The sequence below is a fragment of the Salvelinus alpinus genome, unplaced genomic scaffold (genome assembly GCF_045679555.1).
Source record: "Salvelinus alpinus unplaced genomic scaffold, SLU_Salpinus.1 scaffold_41, whole genome shotgun sequence".
Taxonomy (NCBI): domain Eukaryota; kingdom Metazoa; phylum Chordata; class Actinopteri; order Salmoniformes; family Salmonidae; genus Salvelinus; species Salvelinus alpinus.
Window position 1 is genome coordinate 1,409,275 of NW_027255982.1, and position 25,205 is coordinate 1,434,479.

At 43.0% G+C, this 25,205-nt stretch overlaps 1 protein-coding gene across 7 annotated transcripts in view; it reads right to left on the reverse strand.

The window, feature by feature from the left end:
- LOC139567050 (serine/threonine-protein kinase DCLK2-like) overlaps positions 1 to 25,205 on the reverse strand; it is a 118,951-nt gene that overhangs the window by 51,040 nt on the left and 42,706 nt on the right. For all 7 annotated transcript variants that reach the window (XR_011673215.1, XM_071388480.1, XM_071388483.1 and 4 more), the window contains 3 exons: positions 24,639 to 24,744; positions 23,799 to 23,856; positions 22,868 to 22,987 (listed from right to left, as the gene is read on the reverse strand). Coding sequence is in view for 6 of the 7 variants with exons in the window: in XM_071388480.1 (XP_071244581.1) it covers positions 22,868 to 22,987; positions 23,799 to 23,856; positions 24,639 to 24,744 (284 nt within the window). In the remaining variant the exon portion in view is untranslated. The remainder of the gene's footprint in view (positions 1 to 22,867; positions 22,988 to 23,798; positions 23,857 to 24,638; positions 24,745 to 25,205) is intronic.

Genomic DNA, 25,205 nt, shown 5'->3' on the forward strand with positions numbered 1-25,205 from the left:
TGGTCAGTAGTGGTTGACTAGATACTGTAGTGGTCAGTAGTGGTTGACTAGATACTGTAGAGGTCAGTAGTGGTTGACTAGATACTGTAGTGGTCAGTAGAGATTGACTAGATACTGTAGAGGTCAATAGTGGTTGACTAGATACTGTAGTGGTCAGTAGTGGTTGACTAGATACTGTAGAGATCAGTAGTGGTTGACTAGATACTGTAGAGGTCAGTAGAGGTTGACTAGATACTGTAGAGGTCAGTAGAGGTTGACTAGATACTGTAGAGGTCAGTAGAGGTTGACTAGATACTGTAGTGGTCAGTAGTGGTTGACTAGATACTGTAGAGGTCAGTAGTGGTTGACTAGATACTGTAGAGGTCAGTAGAGGTTGACTAGATACTGTAGAGGTCAGTAGTGGTTGACTAGATACTGTAGAGGTCAGTAGAGGTTGACTAGATACTGTAGAGGTCAGTAGTGGTTGACTAGATACTGTAGAGGTCAGTAGTGGTTGACTAGATACTGTAGTAGTCAGTAGTGGTTGACTAGATACTGTAGAGGTCAGTAGTGGTTGACTAGATACTGTAGAGGTCAGTAGTGGTTGACTAGATACTGTAGAGGTGAGTAGTGGTTGACTAGATACTGTAGAGGTCAGTAGTGGTTGACTAGATACTGTAGTGGTCAGTAGTGGTTGACTAGATACTGTAGAGGTCAGTAGTGGTTGACTAGATACTGTAGAGGTCAGTAGTGGTTGACTAGATACTGTAGTGGTTGACTAGATACTGTAGAGGTCAGTAGTGGTTGACTAGATACTGTAGAGGTCAGTAGTGGTTGACTAGATACTGTAGTGGTTGAATAGATACTGTAGAGGTCAGTAGTGGTTGACTAGATACTGTAGTGGTCAGTAGTGGTTGACTAGATACTGTAGAGGTCAGTAGTGGTTGACTAGATACTGTAGAGGTCAGTAGTGGTTGACTAGATACTGTAGTGGTTGACTAGATACTGTAGAGGTCAGTAGTGGTTGACTAGATACTGTAGAGGTCAGTAGTGGTTGACTAGATACTGTAGTGGTTGACTAGATACTGTAGAGGTCAGTAGTGATTGACTAGATACTGTAGTGGTCAGTAGTGGTTGACTAGATACTGTAGTGGTTGACTAGATACTGTAGAGATCAGTAGTGGTTGACTAGATACTGTAGTGGTCGGTAGTGGTTGACTAGATACTGTAGAGGTCAGTAGAGGTTGACTAGATACTGTAGTGGTCAGTAGTGGTTGACTAGATACTGTAGAGGTCAGTAGAGGTTGACTAGATACTGTAGTGGTCAGTAGTGGTTGACTAGATACTGTAGTGGTTGACTAGATACTGTAGAGATCAGTAGTGGTTGACTAGATACTGTAGAGGTCAGTAGTGGTTGACTAGATACTGTAGTGGTCAGTAGTGGTTGACTAGATACTGTAGTGGTCAGCAGTGGTTGACTAGATACTGTAGAGGTCAGTAGTGGTTGACTAGATACTGTAGTGGTCATTAGTGGTTGACTAGATACTGTAGAGGTCAGTAGTGGTTGACTAGATACTGTAGTGGTCAGTAGTGGTTGACTAGATACTGTAGAGGTCAGTAGTGGTTGACTAGATACTGTAGTGGTCAGTAGAGGTTGACTAGATACTGTAGTGGTCAGTAGTGGTTGACTAGATACTGTAGTGGTCAGTAGTGGTTGACTAGATACTGTAGTGGTCAGTAGTGGTTGACTAGATACTGTAGTGGTCAGTAGTGGTTGACTAGATACTGTAGAGGTCAGTAGTGGTTGACTAGATACGGTAGAGGTCAGTAGTGGTTGACTAGATACTGTAGTGGTCAGTAGTGGTTGACTAGATACTGTAGTGGTCAGTAGTGGTTGACTAGATACTGTAGAGGTCAGTAGTGGTTGACTAGATACTGTAGAGGTCAGTAGTGGTTGACTAGATACTGTAGTGGTCAGTAGTGGTTGACTAGATACTGTAGAGGTCAGTAGTGGTTGACTAGATACTGTAGAGGTCAGTAGTGGTTGACTAGATACTGTAGAGGTCAGTAGTGGTTGACTAGATACTGTAGTGGTTGACTAGATACTGTAGAGGTCAGTAGTGGTTGACTAGATACTGTAGAGGTCAGTAGCGGTTGACTAGATACTGTAGTGGTCAGTAGTGGTTGACTAGATACTGTAGTGGTTGACTAGATACTGTAGAGGTCAGTAGTGGTTGACTAGATACTGTAGAGGTCAGTAGTGGTTGACTAGATCCTGTAGAGGTCAGTAGTGGTTGACTAGATACTGTAGTGGTTGACTAGATACTGTAGAGGTCAGTAGTGGTTGACTAGATACTGTAGAGGTCAGTAGTGGTTGACTAGATACTGTAGTGGTTGACTAGATACTGTAGAGGTCAGTAGTGGTTGACTAGATACTGTAGTGGTCAGTAGTGGTTGACTAGATACTGTAGTGGTCAGTAGTGGTTGACTAGATACTGTAGAGGTCAGTAGTGGTTGACTAGATACTGTAGTGGTTGACTAGACACTGTAGTGGTTGACTAGATACTGTAGAGGTCAGTAGTGGTTGACTAGATACTGTAGTGGTTGACTAGATACTGTAGAGGTCAGTAGTGGTTGACTAGATACTGTAGTGGTCAGTAGTGGTTGACTAGATACCGTAGAGGTCAGTAGTGGTTGACTAGATACTGTAGAGGTCAGTAGTGGTTGACTAGATACTGTAGTGGTCAGTAGTGGTTGACTAGATACTGTAGTGGTCAGTAGTGGTTGACTAGATACTGTAGAGGTCAGTAGTGGTTGACTAGATACTGTAGAGGTCAGTAGTGGTTGACTAGATACTGTAGTGGTCAGTAGTGGTTGACTAGATACTGTAGAGGTCAGTAGTGGTTGACTAGATACTGTAGAGGTCAGTAGTGGTTGACTAGATACTGTAGCGGTCAGTAGTGGTTGACTAGATACTGTAGCGGTCAGTAGTGGTTGACTAGATACTGTAGAGGTCAGTAGTGGTTGACTAGATACTGTAGAGGTCAGTAGTGGTTGACTAGATACTGTAGCGGTCAGTAGTGGTTGACTAGATACTGTAGTGGTTGACTAGATACTGTAGAGATCGGTAGTGGTTGACTAGATACTGTAGTGGTCGGTAGTGGTTGACTAGATACTGTAGAGGTCAGTAGAGGTTGACTAGATACTGTAGTGGTCAGTAGTGGTTGACTAGATACTGTAGTGGTCAGTAGTGGTTGACTAGATACTGTAGAGGTCAGTAGTGGTTGACTAGATACTGTAGAGGTCAGTAGTGGTTGACTAGATACTGTAGAGGTCAGTAGTGGTTGACTAGATACTGTAGAGGTCAGTAGTGGTTGACTAGATACTGTAGAGGTCAGTAGTGATTGACTAGATACTGTAGCGGTCAGTAGTGGTTGACTAGATAATGTAGAGGTCAGTAGTGGTTGACTAGATACTGTAGTGGTCAGTAGTGGTTGAATAGATACTGTACTGGTCAGTAGTGGTTGACTAGATACTGTAGTGGTCAGTAGTGGTTGACTAGATACTGTAGAGGTCAGTAGTGGTTGACTAGATACTGTAGTGGTCAGTAGAGATTGACTAGATACTGTAGAGGTCAATAGTGGTTGACTAGATACTGTAGTGGTCAGTAGTGGTTGACTAGATACTGTAGAGATCAGTAGTGGTTGACTAGATACTGTAGAGGTCAGTAGAGGTTGACTAGATACTGTAGAGGTCAGAAGAGGTTGACTAGATACTGTAGAGGTCAGTAGAGGTTGACTAGATACTGTAGTGGTCAGTAGTGGTTGACTAGATACTGTAGAGGTCAGTAGTGGTTGACTAGATACTGTAGAGGTCAGTAGAGGTTGACTAGATACTGTAGAGGTCAGTAGTGGTTGACTAGATACTGTAGAGGTCAGTAGAGGTTGACTAGATACTGTAGAGGTCAGTAGTGGTTGACTAGATACTGTAGAGGTCAGTAGTGGTTGACTAGATACTGTAGTGGTCAGTAGTGGTTGACTAGATACTGTAGAGGTCAGTAGTGGTTGACTAGATACTGTAGAGGTCAGTAGTGGTTGACTAGATACTGTAGAGGTGAGTAGTGGTTGACTAGATACTGTAGAGGTCAGTAGTGGTTGACTAGATATTGTAGTGGTCAGTAGTGGTTGACTAGATACTGTAGAGGTCAGTAGTGGTTGACTAGATACTGTAGAGGTCAGTAGTGGTTGACTAGATACTGTAGTGGTTGACTAGATACTGTAGAGGTCAGTAGTGGTTGACTAGATACTGTAGAGGTCAGTAGTGGTTGACTAGATACTGTAGTGGTTGAATAGATACTGTAGAGGTCAGTAGTGGTTGACTAGATACTGTAGTGGTCAGTAGTGGTTGACTAGATACTGTAGAGGTCAGTAGTGGTTGACTAGATACTGTAGAGGTCAGTAGTGGTTGACTAGATACTGTAGTGGTTGACTAGATACTGTAGAGGTCAGTAGTGGTTGACTAGATACTGTAGAGGTCAGTAGAGGTTGACTAGATACTGTAGTGGTCAGTAGTGGTTGACTAGATACTGTAGAGGTCAGTAGTGGTTGACTAGATACTGTAGAGGTCAGTAGAGGTTGACTAGATACTGTAGAGGTCAGTAGTGGTTGACTAGATACTGTAGAGGTCAGTAGAGGTTGACTAGATACTGTAGAGGTCAGTAGTGGTTGACTAGATACTGTAGAGGTCAGTAGTGGTTGACTAGATACTGTAGAGGTCAGTAGAGGTTGACTAGATACTGTAGAGGTCAGAAGAGGTTGACTAGATACTGTAGAGGTCAGTAGAGGTTGACTAGATACTGTAGTGGTCAGTAGTGGTTGACTAGATACTGTAGAGGTCAGTAGTGGTTGACTAGATACTGTAGAGGTCAGTAGAGGTTGACTAGATACTGTAGAGGTCAGTAGTGGTTGACTAGATACTGTAGAGGTCAGTAGAGGTTGACTAGATACTGTAGAGGTCAGTAGTGGTTGACTAGATACTGTAGAGGTCAGTAGTGGTTGACTAGATACTGTAGTGGTCAGTAGTGGTTGACTAGATACTGTAGAGGTCAGTAGTGGTTGACTAGATACTGTAGAGGTCAGTAGTGGTTGACTAGATACTGTAGAGGTGAGTAGTGGTTGACTAGATACTGTAGAGGTCAGTAGTGGTTGACTAGATATTGTAGTGGTCAGTAGTGGTTGACTAGATACTGTAGAGGTCAGTAGTGGTTGACTAGATACTGTAGAGGTCAGTAGTGGTTGACTAGATACTGTAGTGGTTGACTAGATACTGTAGAGGTCAGTAGTGGTTGACTAGATACTGTAGAGGTCAGTAGTGGTTGACTAGATACTGTAGTGGTTGAATAGATACTGTAGAGGTCAGTAGTGGTTGACTAGATACTGTAGTGGTCAGTAGTGGTTGACTAGATACTGTAGAGGTCAGTAGTGGTTGACTAGATACTGTAGAGGTCAGTAGTGGTTGACTAGATACTGTAGTGGTTGACTAGATACTGTAGAGGTCAGTAGTGGTTGACTAGATACTGTAGAGGTCAGTAGTGGTTGACTAGATACTGTAGTGGTTGACTAGATACTGTAGAGGTCAGTAGTGATTGACTAGATACTGTAGTGGTCAGTAGTGGTTGACTAGATACTGTAGTGGTTGACTAGATACTGTAGAGATCAGTAGTGGTTGACTAGATACTGTAGTGGTCGGTAGTGGTTGACTAGATACTGTAGAGGTCAGTAGAGGTTGACTAGATACTGTAGTGGTCAGTAGTGGTTGACTAGATACTGTAGAGGTCAGTAGAGGTTGACTAGATACTGTAGTGGTCAGTAGTGGTTGACTAGATACTGTAGTGGTTGACTAGATACTGTAGAGATCAGTAGTGGTTGACTAGATACTGTAGTGGTCAGTAGTGGTTGACTAGATACTGTAGAGGTCAGTAGTGGTTGACGAGATACTGTAGTGGTCAGTAGTGGTTGACTAGATACTGTAGTGGTCAGTAGTGGTTGACTAGATACTGTAGTGGTCAGTAGTGGTTGACTAGATACTGTAGTGGTCAGTAGTGGTTGAATAGATACTGTAGTGGTCAGTAGTGTTTGACTAGATACTGTAGAGGTCAGTAGTGTTTGACTAGATACTGTAGAGGTCAGTAGTGGTTGACTAAATACTGTAGTGGTCAGTAGAGGTTGACTAGATACTGTAGAGGTCAGTAGTGGTTGAATAGATACTGTAGAGGTCAGTAGTGGTTGACTAGATACCGTAGTTGTCAGTAGTGGTTGAATAGATACTGTAGTGGTTGACTACATACTGTAGAGGTCAGTAGTGGTTGACTAGATACTGTAGAGGTCAGTAGTGGTTGACTAGATACTGTAGTGGTCAGTAGTGGTTGACTAGATACTGTAGTGGTCAGTAGTGGTTGACTAGATACTGTAGAGGTCAGTAGTGGTTGACTAGATACTGTAGAGGTCAGTAGTGGTTGACTAGATACTGTAGAGGTCAGTAGTGGTTGACTAGATACTGTAGAGGTCAGTAGTGGTTGACTAGATACGGTAGTGGTCAGTAGTGGTTGACTAGATACTGTAGTGGTCAGTAGTGGTTGACTAGATACGGTAGTGGTCAGTAGTGGTTGACTAGATACTGTAGTGGTCAGTAGAGGTTGACTAGATACGGTAGTGGTCAGTAGTGGTTGACTAGATACTGTAGTGGTCAGTAGTGGTTGACTAGATACGGTAGTGGTCAGTAGTGGTTGACTAGATACGGTAGTGGTCAGTAGTGGTTGACTAGATACGGTAGTGGTCAGTAGTGGTTGACTAGATACGGTAGTGGTCAGTAGTGGTTGACTAGATACGGTAGTGGTCAGTAGTGGTTGACTAGATACGGTAGTGGTCAGTAGTGGTTGACTAGATACTGTAGTGGTCAGTAGTGGTTGACTAGATACTGTAGTGGTCAGTAGTGGTTGACTAGATACTGTAGTGGTTGACTAGATACGGTAGTGGTCAGTAGTGGTTGACTAGATACTGTAGTGGTCAGTAGTGGTTGACTAGATACTGTAGAGGTCAGTAGTGGTTGACTAGATACTGTAGTGGTCAGTAGTGGTTGACTAGATACTGTAGTGGTCAGTAGTGGTTGACTAGATACGGTAGTGGTCAGTAGTGGTTGACTAGATACTGTAGTGGTCAGTAGAGGTTGACTAGATACTGTAGTGGTCAGTAGTGGTTGACTAGATACTGTAGTGGTTGACTAGATACTGTAGAGATCAGTAGTGGTTGACTAGATACTGTAGTGGTCAGTAGTGGTTGACTAGAAACTGTAGTGGTCAATAGTGGTTGACTAGATACTGTAGTGGTCAGTAGTGGTTGACTAGATACTGTAGAGGTCAGTAGTGGTTGACTAGATACTGTAGTGGTCAGTAGTGGTTGACTAGATACTGTAGAGGTCAGTAGAGGTTGACTAGATACTGTAGAGGTCAGTAGTGGTTGACTAGATACTGTAGTGGTCAGTAGTGGTTGACTAGATACTGTAGAGGTCAGTAGTGGTTGACTAGATACTGTAGTGGTCAGTAGTGGCTGACTAGATACTGTAGAGGTCAGTAGAGGTTGACTAGATACTGTAGAGGTCAGTAGTGGTTGAATAGATACCGTAGAGGTCAGTAGTGGTTGACTAGATACCGTAGTGGTCAGTAGTGGTTGACTAGATACTGTAGAGGTCAGTAGTGGTTGACTAGATACTGTAGAGGTCAGTAGTGGTTGACTAGATACTGTAGTGGTTGACTAGATACTGTAGTGGTCAGTAGTGGTTGACTAGATATTGTAGTGGTCAGTAGTGGTTGACTAGATACTGTAGAGGTCAGTAGTGGTTGACTAGATACTGTAGAGGTCAGTAGTGGTTGACTAGATACTGTAGTGGTTGACTAGATACTGTAGAGGTCAGTAGTGGTTGACTAGATACTGTAGAGGTCAGTAGTGGTTGACTAGATACTGTAGTGGTTGAATAGATACTGTAGAGGTCAGTAGTGGTTGACTAGATACTGTAGTGGTCAGTAGTGGTTGACTAGATACTGTAGAGGTCAGTAGTGGTTGACTAGATACTGTAGAGGTCAGTAGTGGTTGACTAGATACTGTAGTGGTTGACTAGATACTGTAGAGGTCAGTAGTGGTTGACTAGATACTGTAGAGGTCAGTAGTGGTTGACTAGATACTGTAGTGGTTGACTAGATACTGTAGAGGTCAGTAGTGATTGACTAGATACTGTAGTGGTCAGTAGTGGTTGACTAGATACTGTAGTGGTTGACTAGATACTGTAGAGATCAGTAGTGGTTGACTAGATACTGTAGTGGTCAGTAGTGGTTGACTAGATACTGTAGAGGTCAGTAGAGGTTGACTAGATACTGTAGTGGTCAGTAGTGGTTGACTAGATACTGTAGAGGTCAGTAGAGGTTGACTAGATACTGTAGTGGTCAGTAGTGGTTGACTAGATACTGTAGTGGTTGACTAGATACTGTAGAGATCAGTAGTGGTTGACTAGATACTGTAGTGGTCAGTAGTGGTTGACTAGATACTGTAGAGGTCAGTAGTGGTTGACGAGATACTGTAGTGGTCAGTAGTGGTTGACTAGATACTGTAGTGGTCAGTAGTGGTTGACTAGATACTGTAGTGGTCAGTAGTGGTTGACTAGATACTGTAGTGGTCAGTAGTGGTTGAATAGATACTGTAGTGGTCAGTAGTGTTTGACTAGATACTGTAGAGGTCAGTAGTGTTTGACTAGATACTGTAGAGGTCAGTAGTGGTTGACTAAATACTGTAGTGGTCAGTAGAGGTTGACTAGATACTGTAGAGGTCAGTAGAGGTTGACTAGATACTGTAGAGGTCAGTAGTGGTTGAATAGATACTGTAGAGGTCAGTAGTGGTTGACTAGATACCGTAGTTGTCAGTAGTGGTTGAATAGATACTGTAGTGGTTGACTACATACTGTAGAGGTCAGTAGTGGTTGACTAGATACTGTAGAGGTCAGTAGTGGTTGACTAGATACTGTAGTGGTCAGTAGTGGTTGACTAGATACTGTAGTGGTCAGTAGTGGTTGACTAGATACTGTAGAGGTCAGTAGTGGTTGACTAGATACTGTAGAGGTCAGTAGTGGTTGACTAGATACTGTAGAGGTCAGTAGTGGTTGACTAGATACTGTAGAGGTCAGTAGTGGTTGACTAGATACGGTAGTGGTCAGTAGTGGTTGACTAGATACTGTAGTGGTCAGTAGTGGTTGACTAGATACGGTAGTGGTCAGTAGTGGTTGACTAGATACTGTAGTGGTCAGTAGAGGTTGACTAGATACGGTAGTGGTCAGTAGTGGTTGACTAGATACTGTAGTGGTCAGTAGTGGTTGACTAGATACGGTAGTGGTCAGTAGTGGTTGACTAGATACGGTAGTGGTCAGTAGTGGTTGACTAGATACGGTAGTGGTCAGTAGTGGTTGACTAGATACGGTAGTGGTCAGTAGTGGTTGACTAGATACGGTAGTGGTCAGTAGTGGTTGACTAGATACGGTAGTGGTCAGTAGTGGTTGACTAGATACTGTAGTGGTCAGTAGTGGTTGACTAGATACTGTAGTGGTCAGTAGTGGTTGACTAGATACTGTAGTGGTTGACTAGATACGGTAGTGGTCAGTAGTGGTTGACTAGATACTGTAGTGGTCAGTAGTGGTTGACTAGATACTGTAGAGGTCAGTAGTGGTTGACTAGATACTGTAGTGGTCAGTAGTGGTTGACTAGATACTGTAGTGGTCAGTAGTGGTTGACTAGATACGGTAGTGGTCAGTAGTGGTTGACTAGATACTGTAGTGGTCAGTAGAGGTTGACTAGATACTGTAGTGGTCAGTAGTGGTTGACTAGATACTGTAGTGGTTGACTAGATACTGTAGAGATCAGTAGTGGTTGACTAGATACTGTAGTGGTCAGTAGTGGTTGACTAGAAACTGTAGTGGTCAATAGTGGTTGACTAGATACTGTAGTGGTCAGTAGTGGTTGACTAGATACTGTAGAGGTCAGTAGTGGTTGACTAGATACTGTAGTGGTCAGTAGTGGTTGACTAGATACTGTAGAGGTCAGTAGAGGTTGACTAGATACTGTAGAGGTCAGTAGTGGTTGACTAGATACTGTAGTGGTCAGTAGTGGTTGACTAGATACTGTAGAGGTCAGTAGTGGTTGACTAGATACTGTAGTGGTCAGTAGTGGCTGACTAGATACTGTAGAGGTCAGTAGAGGTTGACTAGATACTGTAGAGGTCAGTAGTGGTTGAATAGATACCGTAGAGGTCAGTAGTGGTTGACTAGATACCGTAGTGGTCAGTAGTGGTTGACTAGATACTGTAGAGGTCAGTAGTGGTTGACTAGATACTGTAGAGGTCAGTAGTGGTTGACTAGATACTGTAGTGGTTGACTAGATACTGTAGTGGTCAGTAGTGGTTGACTAGATACTGTAGTGGTCAGTAGTGGTTGACTAGATACTGTAGAGGTCAGTAGTGGTTGACTAGATACTGTAGTGGTCAGTAGTGGTTGACTAGATACTGTAGAGGTCAGTAGTGGTTGACTAGATACTGTAGAGGTCAGTAGTGGTTGACTAGATACTGTAGTGGTTGACTAGATACTGTAGTGGTCAGTAGTGGTTGACTAGATACTGTAGTGGTCAGTAGTGGTTGACTAGATACTGTAGAGGTCAGTAGTGGTTGACTAGATACTGTAGAGGTCAGTAGTGGTTGACTCGATACTGTAGAGGTCAGTAGTGGTTGACTAGATACTGTAGTGGTCAGTAGTGGTTGACTAGATACTGTAGTGGTCAGTAGTGGTTGACTAGATACTGTAGTGGTCAGTAGTGGTTGACTAGATACTGTAGAGGTCAGTAGTGGTTGACTAGATACTGTAGAGGTCAGTAGTGGTTGACTAGATACTGTAGTGGTTGACTAGATACTGTAGAGGTCAGTAGTGGTTGACTAGATACTGTAGCGGTCAGTAGTGGTTGACTAGATACTGTAGTGGTCAGTAGTGGTTGACTAGATACTGTAGAGGTCAGTAGTGGTTGACTAGATACTGTAGAGGTCAGTAGTGGTTGACTAGATACTGTAGTGGTCAGTAGTGGTTGACTAGATACTGTAGAGGTCAGTAGTGGTTGACTAGATACTGTAGAGGTCAGTAGTGGTTGACTAGATACTGTAGTGGTCAGTAGTGGTTGACTAGATACTATAGAGGTCAGTAGTGGTTGACTAGATACTGTAGTGGTTGACTAGATACTGTAGCGGTCAGTAGTGGTTGACTAGATACTGTAGAGGTCAGTAGTGGTTGACTAGATACTGTAGTGGTTGACTAGATACTGTAGCGGTCAGTAGTGGTTGACTAGATACTGTAGAGGTCAGTAGTGGTTGACTAGATACTGTAGAGGTCAGTAGTGGTTGACTAGATACTGTAGTGGTCAGTAGTGGTTGACTAGATACTGTAGAGGTCAGTAGTGGTTGACTAGATACTGTAGAGGTCAGTAGTGGTTGACTAGATACTGTAGCGGTCAGTAGTGGTTGACTAGATACTGTAGTGGTTGACTAGATACTGTAGATGTCAGTAGTGGTTGACTAGATACTGTAGCGGTCAGTAGTGGTTGACTAGATACTGTAGTGGTCAGTAGTGGTTGACTAGATACTGTAGTGGTCAGTAGTGGTTGACTAGATACTGTAGAGGTCAGTAGAGGTTGACTAGATACTGTAGAGGTCAGTAGTGGTTGACTAGATACTGTAGTGGTCAGTAGTGGTTGACTAGATACTGTAGAGGTCAGTAGTGGTTGACTAGATACTGCTAAATGACTTAAATGTAAATGTAGAGGTCAGTAGTGGTTGACTAGATACTGTAGCGGTCAGTAGTGGTTGACTAGATACTGTAGAGGTCAGTAGTGGTTGACTAGATACTGTAGTGGTTGACTAGATACTGTAGTGGTCAGTAGTGGTTGACTAGATACTGTAGAGGTCAGTAGTGGTTGACTAGATACTGTAGTGGTCAGTAGTGGTTGACTAGATACTGTAGTGGTCAGTAGTGGTTGACTAGATACTGTAGAGGTCAGTAGTGGTTGACTAGATACTGTAGTGGTCAGTAGTGGTTGACTAGATACTGTAGCGGTCAGTAGTGGTTGACTAGATACTGTAGAGGTCAGTAGTGGTTGACTAGATACTGTAGTGGTTGACTAGATACTGTAGTGGTCAGTAGTGGTTGACTAGATACTGTAGAGGTCAGTAGTGGTTGACTAGATACTGTAGTGGTCAGTAGTGGTTGACTAGATACTGTAGTGGTCAGTAGTGGTTGACTAGATACTGTAGAGGTCAGTAGTGGTTGACTAGATACTGTAGTGGTTGACTAGATACTGTAGTGGTCAGCAGTGGTTGACTAGATACTGTAGTGGTCAGTAGTGGTTGACTAGATACTGTAGTGGTCAGTAGTGGTTGACTAGATACTGTAGTGGTCAGTAGTGGTTGACTAGATACTGTAGTGGTTGACTAGATACTGTAGAGGTCAGTAGTGGTTGACTAGATACTGTAGTGGTCAGTAGTGGTTGACTAGATACTGTAGAGGTCAGTAGTGGTTGACTAGATACTGTAGTGGTCAGTAGTGGTTGACTAGATACTGTAGTGGTTGACTAGATACTGTAGAGGTCAGTAGTGGTTGACTAGATACTGTAGAGGTCAGTAGTGGTTGACTAGATACTGTAGTGGTCAGTAGTGGTTGACTAGATACTGTAGAGGTCAGTAGTGGTTGACTAGATACTGTAGATGTCAGTAGTGGTTGACTAGATACTGTAGTGGTCAGTAGTGGTTGACTAGATACTGTAGAGGTCAGTAGTGGTTGACTAGATACTGTAGAGGTCAGTAGTGGTTGACTAGATACTGTAGTGGTTGACTAGATACTGTAGAGGTCAGTAGTGGTTGACTAGATACTGTAGTGGTCAGTAGTGGTTGACTAGATACTGTAGAGGTCAGTAGTGGTTGACTAGATACTGTAGAGGTCAGTAGTGGTTGACTAGATACTGTAGTGGTTGACTAGATACTGTAGAGGTCAGTAGTGGTTGACTAGATACTGTAGATGTCAGTAGTGGTTGACTAGATACTGTAGTGGTCAGTAGTGGTTGACTAGATACTGTAGAGGTCAGTAGTGGTTGACTAGATACTGTAGTGGTCAGTAGTGGTTGACTAGATACTGTAGTGGTTGACTAGATACTGTAGTGGTCAGTAGTGGTTGACTAGATACTGTAGTGGTCAGTAGTGGTTGACTAGATACTGTAGAGGTCAGTAGTGGTTGACTAGATACTGTAGTGGTCAGTAGTGGTTGACTAGATACTTTAGAGGTCAGTAGTGGTTGACTAGATACTGTAGAGGTCAGTAGTGGTTGACTAGATACTGTAGTGGTTGACTAGATACTGTAGTGGTCAGTAGTGGTTGACTAGATACTGTAGTGGTCAGTAGTGGTTGACTAGATACTGTAGAGGTCAGTAGTGGTTGACTAGATACTGTAGAGGTCAGTAGTGGTTGACTCGATACTGTAGAGGTCAGTAGTGGTTGACTAGATACTGTAGTGGTCAGTAGTGGTTGACTAGATACTGTAGTGGTCAGTAGTGGTTGACTAGATACTGTAGTGGTCAGTAGTGGTTGACTAGATACTGTAGAGGTCAGTAGTGGTTGACTAGATACTGTAGAGGTCAGTAGTGGTTGACTAGATACTGTAGTGGTTGACTAGATACTGTAGAGGTCAGTAGTGGTTGACTAGATACTGTAGCGGTCAGTAGTGGTTGACTAGATACTGTAGTGGTCAGTAGTGGTTGACTAGATACTGTAGAGGTCAGTAGTGGTTGACTAGATACTGTAGAGGTCAGTAGTGGTTGACTAGATACTGTAGTGGTCAGTAGTGGTTGACTAGATACTGTAGAGGTCAGTAGTGGTTGACTAGATACTGTAGAGGTCAGTAGTGGTTGACTAGATACTGAAGTGGTCAGTAGTGGTTGACTAGATACTGTAGAGGTCAGTAGTGGTTGACTAGATACTGTAGTGGTTGACTAGATACTGTAGCGGTCAGTAGTGGTTGACTAGATACTGTAGAGGTCAGTAGTGGTTGACTAGATACTGTAGTGGTTGACTAGATACTGTAGCGGTCAGTAGTGGTTGACTAGATATTGTAGAGGTCAGTAGTGGTTGACTAGATATTGTAGAGGTCAGTAGTGGTTGACTAGATACTGTAGAGGTCAGTAGTGGTTGACTAGATACTGTAGAGGTCAGTAGTGGTTGACTAGATACTGTAGTGGTCAGTAGTGGTTGACTAGATACTGTAGAGGTCAGTAGTGGTTGACTAGATACTGTAGAGGTCAGTAGTGGTTGACAAGATACTGTAGCGGTCAGTAGTGGTTGACAAGATACTGTAGTGGTTGACTAGATACTGTAGAGGTCAGTAGTGGTTGACTAGATACTGTAGCGGTCAGTAGTGGTTGACTAGATACTGTAGTGGTCAGTAGTGGTTGACTAGATACTGTAGTGGTCAGTAGTGGTTGACTAGATACTGTAGAGGTCAGTAGAGGTTGACTAGATACTGTAGAGGTCAGTAGTGGTTGACTAGATACTGTAGTGGTCAGTAGTGGTTGACTAGATACTGTAGAGGTCAGTAGTGGTTGACTAGATACTGTAGAGGTCAGTAGTGGTTGACTAGATACTGTAGAGGTCAGTAGTGGTTGACTAGATACTGTAGTGGTCAGTAGTGGTTGACTAGATACTTTAGAGGGCAGTAGTGGTTGACTAGATACTGTAGAGGTCAGTAGTGGTTGACTAGATACTGTAGTGGTTGACTAGATACTGTAGTGGTCAGTAGTGGTTGACTAGATACTGTAGTGGTCAGTAGTGGTTGACTAGATACTGTAGAGGTCAGTAGTGGTTGACTCGATACTGTAGAGGTCAGTAGTGGTTGACTCGATACTGTAGAGGTCAGTAGTGGTTGACTAGATACTGTAGTGGTCAGTAGTGGTTGACTAGATACTGTAGTGGTCAGTAGTGGTTGACTAGATACTGTAGTGGTCAGTAGTGGTTGACTAGATACTGTAGAGGTCAGTAGTGGTTGACTAGATACTGTAGAGGTCAGTAGTGGTTGACTAGATACTGTAGTGGTTGACTAGATACTGTAGAGGTCAGTAGTGGTTGACTAGATACTGTAGCGGTCAGTAGTGGTTGACTAGATACTGTAGTGGTCAGTAGTGGTTGACTAGATACTGTAGAGGTCAGTAGTGGTTGACTAGATACTGTAGAGGTCAGTAGTGGTTGACTAGATACTGTAGTGGTCAGTAGTGGTTGACTAGATACTGTAGAGGTCAGTAGTGGTTGACTAGATACTGTAGAGGTCAGTAGTGGTTGACTAGATACTGAAGTGGTCAGTAGTGGTTGACTAGATACTGTAGAGGTCAGTAGTGGTTGACTAGATACTGTAGTGGTTGACTAGATACTGTAGCGGTCAGTAGTGGTTGACTAGATACTGTAGAGGTCAGTAGTGGTTGACTAGATACTGTAGTGGTTGACTAGATACTGTAGCGGTCAGTAGTGGTTGACTAGATATTGTAGAGGTCAGTAGTGGTTGACTAGATACTGTAGAGGTCAGTAGTGGTTGACTAGATACTGTAGAGGTCAGTAGTGGTTGACTAGATACTGTAGTGGTCAGTAGTGGTTGACTAGATACTGTAGAGGTCAGTAGTGGTTGACTAGATACTGTAGAGGTCAGTAGTGGTTGACTAGATACTGTAGCGGTCAGTAGTGGTTGACTAGATACTGTAGTGGTTGACTAGATACTGTAGAGGTCAGTAGTGGTTGACTAGATACTGTAGCGGTCAGTAGTGGTTGACTAGATACTGTAGTGGTCAGTAGTGGTTGACTAGATACTGTAGTGGTCAGTAGTGGTTGACTAGATACTGTAGAGGTCAGTAGAGGTTGACTAGATACTGTAGAGGTCAGTAGTGGTTGACTAGATACTGTAGTGGTCAGTAGTGGTTGACTAGATACTGTAGAGGTCAGTAGTGGTTGACTAGATACTGCTAAATGACTTAAATGTAAATGTAGAGGTCAGTAGTGGTTGACTAGATACTGTAGCGGTCAGTAGTGGTTGACTAGATACTGTAGAGGTCAGTAGTGGTTGACTAGATACTGTAGTGGTTGACTAGATACTGTAGTGGTCAGTAGTGGTTGACTAGATACTGTAGAGGTCAGTAGTGGTTGACTAGATACTGTAGTGGTCAGTAGTGGTTGACTAGATACTGTAGTGGTCAGTAGTGGTTGACTAGATACTGTAGAGGTCAGTAGTGGTTGACTAGATACTGTAGTGGTTGACTAGATACTGTAGTGGTCAGCAGTGGTTGACTAGATACTGTAGTGGTCAGTAGTGGTTGACTAGATACTGTAGTGGTCAGTAGTGGTTGACTAGATACTGTAGTGGTCAGTAGTGGTTGACTAGATACTGTAGTGGTTGACTAGATACTGTAGAGGTCAGTAGTGGTTGACTAGATACTGTAGTGGTCAGTAGTGGTTGACTAGATACTGTAGTGGTTGACTAGATACTGTAGAGGTCAGTAGTGGTTGACTAGATACTGTAGTGGTCAGTAGTGTTTGACTAGATACTGTAGAGGTCAGTAGTGGTTGACTAGATACTGTAGTGGTCAGTAGTGGTTGACTAGATACTGTAGAGGTCAGTAGTGTTTGACTAGATACTGTAGAGGTCAGTAGTGGTTGACTAGATACTGTAGTGGTCAGTAGTGGTTGACTAGATACTGTAGAGGTCAGTAGTGGTTGACTAGATACTGTAGATGTCAGTAGTGGTTGACTAGATACTGTAGTGGTCAGTAGTGGTTGACTAGATACTGTAGAGGTCAGTAGTGGTTGACTAGATACTGTAGAGGTCAGTAGTGGTTGACTAGATACTGTAGTGGTTGACTAGATACTGTAGAGGTCAGTAGTGGTTGACTAGATACTGTAGTGGTCAGTAGTGGTTGACTAGATACTGTAGAGGTCAGTAGTGGTTGACTAGATACTGTAGAGGTCAGTAGTGGTTGACTAGATACTGTAGTGGTTGACTAGATACTGTAGAGGTCAGTAGTGGTTGACTAGATACTGTAGATGTCAGTAGTGGTTGACTAGATACTGTAGTGGTCAGTAGTGGTTGACTAGATACTGTAGAGGTCAGTAGTGGTTGACTAGATACTGTAGAGGTCAGTAGTGGTTGACTAGATACTGTAGTGGTCAGTAGTGGTTGACTAGATACTGTAGTGGTCAGTAGTGGTTGACTAGATACTGTAGTGGTCAGTAGTGGTTGACTAGATACTGTAGAGGTCAGTAGTGGTTGACTAGATACTGTAGTGGTCAGTAGTGGTTGACTAGATACTGTAGAGGTCAGTAGTGGTTGACTAGATACTGTAGTGGTCAGTAGTGGTTGACTAGATACTGTAGTGGTCAGTAGTGGTTGACTACATACTGTAGAGGTCAGTAGTGGTTGACTAGATACTGTAGTGGTTGACTAGATACTGTAGTGGTCAGCAGTGGTTGACTAGATACTGTAGTGGTCAGTAGTGGTTGACTAGATACTGTAGTGGTCAGTAGTGGTTGACTAGATACTGTAGTGGTCAGTAGTGGTTGACTAGATACTGTAGTGGTTGACTAGATACTGTAGAGGTCAGTAGTGGTTGACTAGATACTGTAGTGGTCAGTAGTGGTTGACTAGATACTGTAGAGGTCAGTAGTGGTTGACTAGATACTGTAGTGGTCAGTAGTGGTTGACTAGATACTGTAGTGGTTGACTAGATACTGTAGAGGTCAGTAGTGGTTGACTAGATACTGTAGTGGTCAGTAGTGTTTGACTAGATACTGTAGAGGTCAGTAGTGGTTGACTAGATACTGTAGTGGTCAGTAGTGGTTGACTAGATACTGTAGAGGTCAGTAGTGTTTGACTAGATACTGTAGAGGTCAGTAGTGGTTGACTAGATACTGTAGTGGTCAGTAGTGGTTGACTAGATACTGTAGAGGTCAGTAGTGGTTGACTAGATACTGTAGAGGTCAGTAGTGGTTGACTAGATACTGTAGTGGTCAGTAGTGGTTGACTAGATACTGTAGAGGTCAGTAGTGGTTGACTAGATACTGTAGAGGTCAGTAGTGGTTGACTAGATACTGTAGTGGTTGACTAGATACTGTAGAGGTCAGTAGTGGTTGACTAGATACTGTAGTGGTCAGTAGTGGTTGACTAGATACTGTAGAGGTCAGTAGTGGTTGACTAGATACTGTAGAGGTCAGTAGTGGTTGACTAGATACTGTAGTGGTTGACTAGATACTGTAGAGGTCAGTAGTGGTTGACTAGATACTGTAGATGTCAGTAGTGGTTGACTAGATACTGTAGTGGTCAGTAGTGGTTGACTAGATACTGTAGAGGTCAGTAGTGGTTGACTAGATACTGTAGAGGTCAGTAGTGGTTGACTAGATACTGTAGTGGTCAGTAGTGGTTGACTAGATACTGTAGTGGTCAGTAGTGGTTGACTAGATACTGTAGTGGTCAGTAGTGGTTGACTAGATACTGTAGAGGTCAGTAGTGGTTGACTAGATACTGTAGAGGTCAGTAGTGGTTGACTAGATACTGTAGTGGTTGACTAGATACTGTAGAGGTCAGTAGTGGTTGACTAGATACTGTAGTGGTCAGTAGTGGTTGACTAGATACTGTAGTGGTCAGTAGTGGTTGACTAGATACTGTAGTGGTCAGTAGTGGTTGACTAGATACTGTAGAGGTCAGTAGAGGTTGACTAGATACTGTAGTGGTCAGTAGTGGTTGAATAGATACTGTAGAGGTCAGTAGTGGTTGACTAGATACTGTAGTGGTCAGTAGTGGTTGACTAGATACTGTAGAGGTCAGTAGTGGTTGACTAGATACTGTAGAGGTCAGTAGTGGTTGACTAGATACTGTAGTGGTTGACTAGATACTGTAGAGGTCAGTAGTGGTTGACTAGATACTGTAGATGTCAGTAGTGGTTGACTAGATACTGTAGTGGTCAGTAGTGGTTGACTAGATACTGTAGAGGTCAGTAGTGGTTGACTAGATACTGTAGAGGTCAGTAGTGGTTGACTAGATACTGTAGTGGTCAGTAGTGGTTGACTAGATACTGTAGTGGTCAGTAGTGGTTGACTAGATACTGTAGTGGTCAGTAGTGGTTGACTAGATACTGTAGAGGTCAGTAGTGGTTGACTAGATACTGTAGAGGTCAGTAGTGGTTGACTAGATACTGTAGTGGTTGACTAGATACTGTAGAGGTCAGTAGTGGTTGACTAGATACTGTAGTGGTCAGTAGTGGTTGACTAGATACTGTAGTGGTCAGTAGTGGTTGACTAGATACTGTAGTGGTCAGTAGTGGTTGACTAGATACTGTAGAGGTCAGTAGAGGTTGACTAGATACTGTAGTGGTCAGTAGTGGTTGAATAGATACTGTAGAGGTCAGTAGTGGTTGACTAGATACTGTAGTGGTCAGTAGAGGTTGACTAGATACTGTAGAGGTCAGTAGTGGTTGACTAGATACTGTAGAGGTCAGTAGAGGTTGACTAGATACTGTAGTGGTCAGTCGTGGTTGAATAGATACTGTAGAGGTCAGTAGAGGTTGACTAGATACTGTAGTGGTCAGTAGTGGTTGACTAGATACTGTAGTGGTTGACTAGATACTGTAGAGGTCAGTAGTGGTTGACTAGATACTGTAGAGGTCAGTAGTGGTTGACTAGATACTGTAGTGGTCAGTAGTGGTTGACTAGATACTGTAGAGGTCAGTAGTGGTTGACTAGATACTGTAGAGGTCAGTAGTGGTTGACTAGATACTGTAGAGGTCAGTAGAGTTTGACTAGATACTGTAGAGGTCAGTAGTGGTTGACTAGATACTGTAGTGGTTGACTAGATACTGTAGTGGTCAGTAGTGGTTGACTAGATACTGTAGAGGTCAGTAGAGGTTGACTAGATACTGTAGTGGTTGACTAGATACTGTAGTGGTCAGTAGTGGTTGACTAGATACTGTAGTGGTTGACTAGATACTGTAGAGGTCAGTAGTGGTTGACTAGATACTGTAGTGGTCAGTAGTGGTTGAATAGATACTGTAGTGGTCAGTAGTGGTTGACTAGATACTGTAGTGGTCAGTAGTGGTTGACTAGATACTGTAGTGGTCAGTAGTGGTTGACTAGATACTGTAGTGGTCAGTAGTGGTTGACTAGATACTGTAGAGGTCAGTAGTGGTTGACTAGATACTGTAAAGGTCAGTAGTGGTTGACTAGATACTGTAGTGGTCAGTAGTGGTTGACTAGATACTGTAGTGGTTGACTAGATACTGTAGAGGTCAGTAGTGGTTGACTAGATACTGTAGTGGTCAGTAGTGGTTGACTAGATACTGTAGTGGTTGACTAGATACTGTAGAGGTCATTAGTGGTTGACTATATACTGTAGTGGTCAGTAGTGGTTGACTAGATACTGTAGAGGTCAGTAGTGGTTGAATAGATATTGTAGTGGTCAGTAGTGGTTGACTAGATACTGTAGTGGTCAGTAGTGGTTGACTAGATACTGTAGAGGTCAGTAGTGGTTGACTAGATACTGTAGTGGTCAGTAGTGGTTGACTAGATACTGTAGTGGTCAGTAGTGGTTGACTAGATACTGTAGTGGTCAGTAGTGGTTGACTAGATACTGTAGTGGTCAGTAGTGGTTGACTAGATACTGTAGAGGTCAGTAGTGGTTGACTAGATACTGTAGAGGTCAGTAGTGGTTGACTAGATACTGTAGAGGTCAGTAGAGGTTGACTAGATACTGTAGAGGTCAGTAGTGGTTGAATAGATACTGTAGTGGTCAGTAGTGGTTGACTAGATACTGTAGTGGTCAGTAGTGGTTGACTAGATACTGTAGTGGTCAGTAGTGGTTGACTAGATACTGTAGAGGTCAGTAGTGGTTGACTAGATACTGTAGAGGTCAGTAGTGGTTGACTAGATACTGTAGTGGTCAGTAGTGGTTGACTAGATACTGTAGAGGTCAGTAGTGGTTGACTAGATACTGTAGAGGTCAGTAGTGGTTGACTAGATACTGTAGTGGTTGACTAGATACTGTAGTGGTCAGTAGTGGTTGACTAGATACTGTAGAGGTCAGTAGTGGTTGACTAGATACTGTAGTGGTCAGTAGTGGTTGACTAGATACTGTAGAGGTCAGTAGTGGTTGACTAGATACTGTAGTGGTCAGTAGTGGTTGACTAGATACTGTAGATGTCAGTAGTGGCTGACTAGATACTGTAGAGGTCAGTAGTGGTTGACTAGATACTGTAGAGGTCAGTAGTGGTTGACTAGATACTGTAGAGGTCAGTAGTGGTTGACTAGATACTGTAGAGGTCAGTAGTGGTTGACTAGATACTGTAGTGGTCAGTAGTGGTTGAATAGATACTGTAGTGGTCAGTAGTGGTTGACTAGATACTGTAGTGGTCAGTAGTGGTTGACTAGATACTGTAGTGGTCAGTAGTGGTTGACTAGATACTGTAGTGGTCAGTAGTGGTTGACTAGATACTGTAGTGGTCAGTAGTGGTTGACTAGATACTGTAGAGGTCAGTAGTGGTTGACTAGATACTGTAGAGGTCAGTAGTGGTTGACTAGATACTGTAGTGGTCAGTAGTGGTTGACTAGATACTGTAGTGGTTGACTAGATACTGTAGAGGTCAGTAGTGGTTGACTAGATACTGTAGTGGTCAGTAGTGGTTGACTAGATACTGTAGTGGTTGACTAGATACTGTAGAGGTCATTAGTGGTTGACTATATACTGTAGTGGTCAGTAGTGGTTGACTAGATACTGTAGAGGTCAGTAGTGGTTGAATAGATATTGTAGTGGTCAGTAGTGGTTGACTAGATACTGTAGTGGTCAGTAGTGGTTGACTAGATACTGTAGAGGTCAGTAGTGGTTGACTAGATACTGTAGTGGTCAGTAGTGGTTGACTAGATACTGTAGTGGTCAGTAGTGGTTGACTAGATACTGTAGTGGTCAGTAGTGGTTGACTAGATACTGTAGTGGTCAGTAGTGGTTGACTAGATACTGTAGAGGTCAGTAGTGGTTGACTAGATACTGTAGAGGTCAGTAGTGGTTGACTAGATACTGTAGAGGTCAGTAGTGGTTGACTAGATACTGTAGAGGTCAGTAGTGGTTGACTAGATACTGTAGAGGTCAGTAGAGGTTGACTAGATACTGTAGAGGTCAGTAGTGGTTGAATAGATACTGTAGTGGTCAGTAGTGGTTGACTAGATACTGTAGTGGTCAGTAGTGGTTGACTAGATACTGTAGTGGTCAGTAGTGGTTGACTAGATACTGTAGAGGTCAGTAGTGGTTGACTAGATACTGTAGAGGTCAGTAGTGGTTGACTAGATACTGTAGTGGTCAGTAGTGGTTGACTAGATACTGTAGAGGTCAGTAGTGGTTGACTAGATACTGTAGAGGTCAGTAGTGGTTGACTAGATACTGTAGTGGTTGACTAGATACTGTAGTGGTCAGTAGTGGTTGACTAGATACTGTAGAGGTCAGTAGTGGTTGACTAGATACTGTAGTGGTCAGTAGTGGTTGACTAGATACTGTAGAGGTCAGTAGTGGTTGACTAGATACTGTAGTGGTCAGTAGTGGTTGACTAGATACTGTAGATGTCAGTAGTGGCTGACTAGATACTGTAGAGGTCAGTAGTGGTTGACTAGATACTGTAGAGGTCAGTAGTGGTTGACTAGATACTGTAGAGGTCAGTAGTGGTTGAATAGATACTGTAGTGGTCAGTAGAGGTTGAACATACCTTGACCAGCTCCATGACCAGGTAGAGTTCAGTGGGTGTGTCCACCTCGTCTATCAGCTGGATAATGTTGGGGTGTTTGACTCTCCTCAGCACTGCCACCTCATTCTCTATCAGGTGCTCCTGCACACACACACACACACACGCACATACACAAATGCACGCGAACACACGTGAACACACACAGAGAGTGGACAGTGGTTAGGTATTCCACCCTGCATTATTAACCCCCAGGCAGACAGACATGTAGTAGTTCATTGTGTTGATCTTTGATCCTGTTAATCTCATGGAATCAGATTAGAGATTTATCATGTTTTATTCATGTCTTCTCTAATGTCAGCTGTTCTGACAGATACATGATATACATCACCTTGAGCTGAGAGGCTAAACCTTCATTAGATAGTTAAGAGACCAGAGCAATCAATAGTCATTTATTTAGAGTGTCCTCTTGTCTGAGAGAACAGTCTCTATTGATACATGGTACAGGGCCTCCGTCAGCAACACTGTCAGAGAACAGTCTCTATTGATACATGGTACTGGGCCTCCGTCAGCAACACTGTCAGAGAACAGTCTCTATTGATACATGGTACTGGGCCTCCGTCAGCAACACTGTCAGAGAACAGTCTCTATTGATACATGGTGCTGGGACTGTCAACAACACTGTCAGAGAACAATCTCTGTTGATACATGGTGCTGGGACTGTCAACAACACTGTCAGAGAAGAGCCTCTGTTGATACATGGTACTGGGACTGTCAACAACACTGTCAGAGAAGAGCCTCTGTTGATACATGGTACTGGGACTGTCAGCAACACTTTCATTCATTCACAACGTTACAACCTGGGTTGCTGAGCTCAGCTGCTATTGGGTGGCACAGTCAAAGAAATACAGTGGCAACAACATATTCTCTCTCTCTCTCGCTCTTGCTCTCTTACCTTTCCACTGCACTTGGCCTTGTCAATGATCTTCAGTGCATACTCCTTCCCAGTGGACCTATAAAGACATACAGCAACACTAGTCCTTCAAATCATGGTATATCGTATTTACTGTAAATCCTTCAAACCAACCCAAATCATGGTATATCGTATTTACTGTAAATCCTTCAAACCAACCCAAATCATGGTATATCGTATTTACTGTAAATCCTTCAAACCAACCCAAAGCATGTGCAACCATCTGCCAAACCATAACATTTTTTAACAAGTTTGAAAGGCCCTTTTAATAGGTTAGCCAGTTTTGTTTCATCACAAACTAAGATTCTAAGTTCTATCCAACAGTAGACTGAACAGTGTTGCATCCCCATACACAGTCATAGGCTGAAGCATCAGACAGTGCGGGACAGTGTATTGGAGCGTTTAGCCCTTCTGATTAGAGGAAGGAGTCTTCTCTCTGTATATTACAGACAAACTGCTGAGTCAAAAGGGAAACGGTAATGAAGTGGATTTCATGGGCTGAACTCCAGACACACACACGCACATACACAAACAGTAAATGCTTATTTAAATTCCATAAATGCCTGCTGTCATTAAGCCTTAGAAGCAGTTATGACATGTGACATGGCGCTTATTAAGTCACATTGAAAGCTACTGATCAACGTGGCCATTTATAAATAGGGCTTTTTAAGTCCAACAGCCTAGTGAACATTCCTTACAAATATGAAAGTACAATTGGTATGCTATGAAACTTCCTGTCAAGCGAGAAGTTCAAATTAAAATAAGGTTTTAAATCCATCAATGAGATGTAAAGAAATGTAATATCATTCTTAATTTACATACCGTTCTACACAGTCTTTCACCACTGCAAAGTTTCCGTCTCCTATGACCTTGCCGACCTTGTACTTATCCAGGACGGTTGTGATAGAGCTACAGCTGTTGCCGTTAACTGATGAGGAGAGACGTGTTACAACGGGGCACATCAGAATGCTCTTTCAGTTACTTCCTGTGGCCCACATATATACAGACTGAACAAAACATTAAGAACACCTTCCTAATATTTGAGTTGCCTCCCCACCTTTTGCCCTCAGAACAGCCTCAATTAGTCAGGGCAAGGACTCTACAAGGTGTCACAAGGTGTCTCTACAAGATGAAAGAGTTCAACAGGAATGCTGGCCGATGTTGACTCCAATGCTTCCCACAGTTGTGTCAAGTTGGCTGGATGTCCTTTGGGTGGTGGACCATTCTTGATACACACAGGAAACTGTTGAGTGTGAAAAACCCAGCAGCGTTGCAGTTCTTGAAACAAAGCTACTACCATACCCCGTTCAAAGGCACTTACATCTTTTGTCTTGCCCATTCACCCTCTGAATGGCACACACAATCCATGTCTCAATTGTCTCAAGGCTT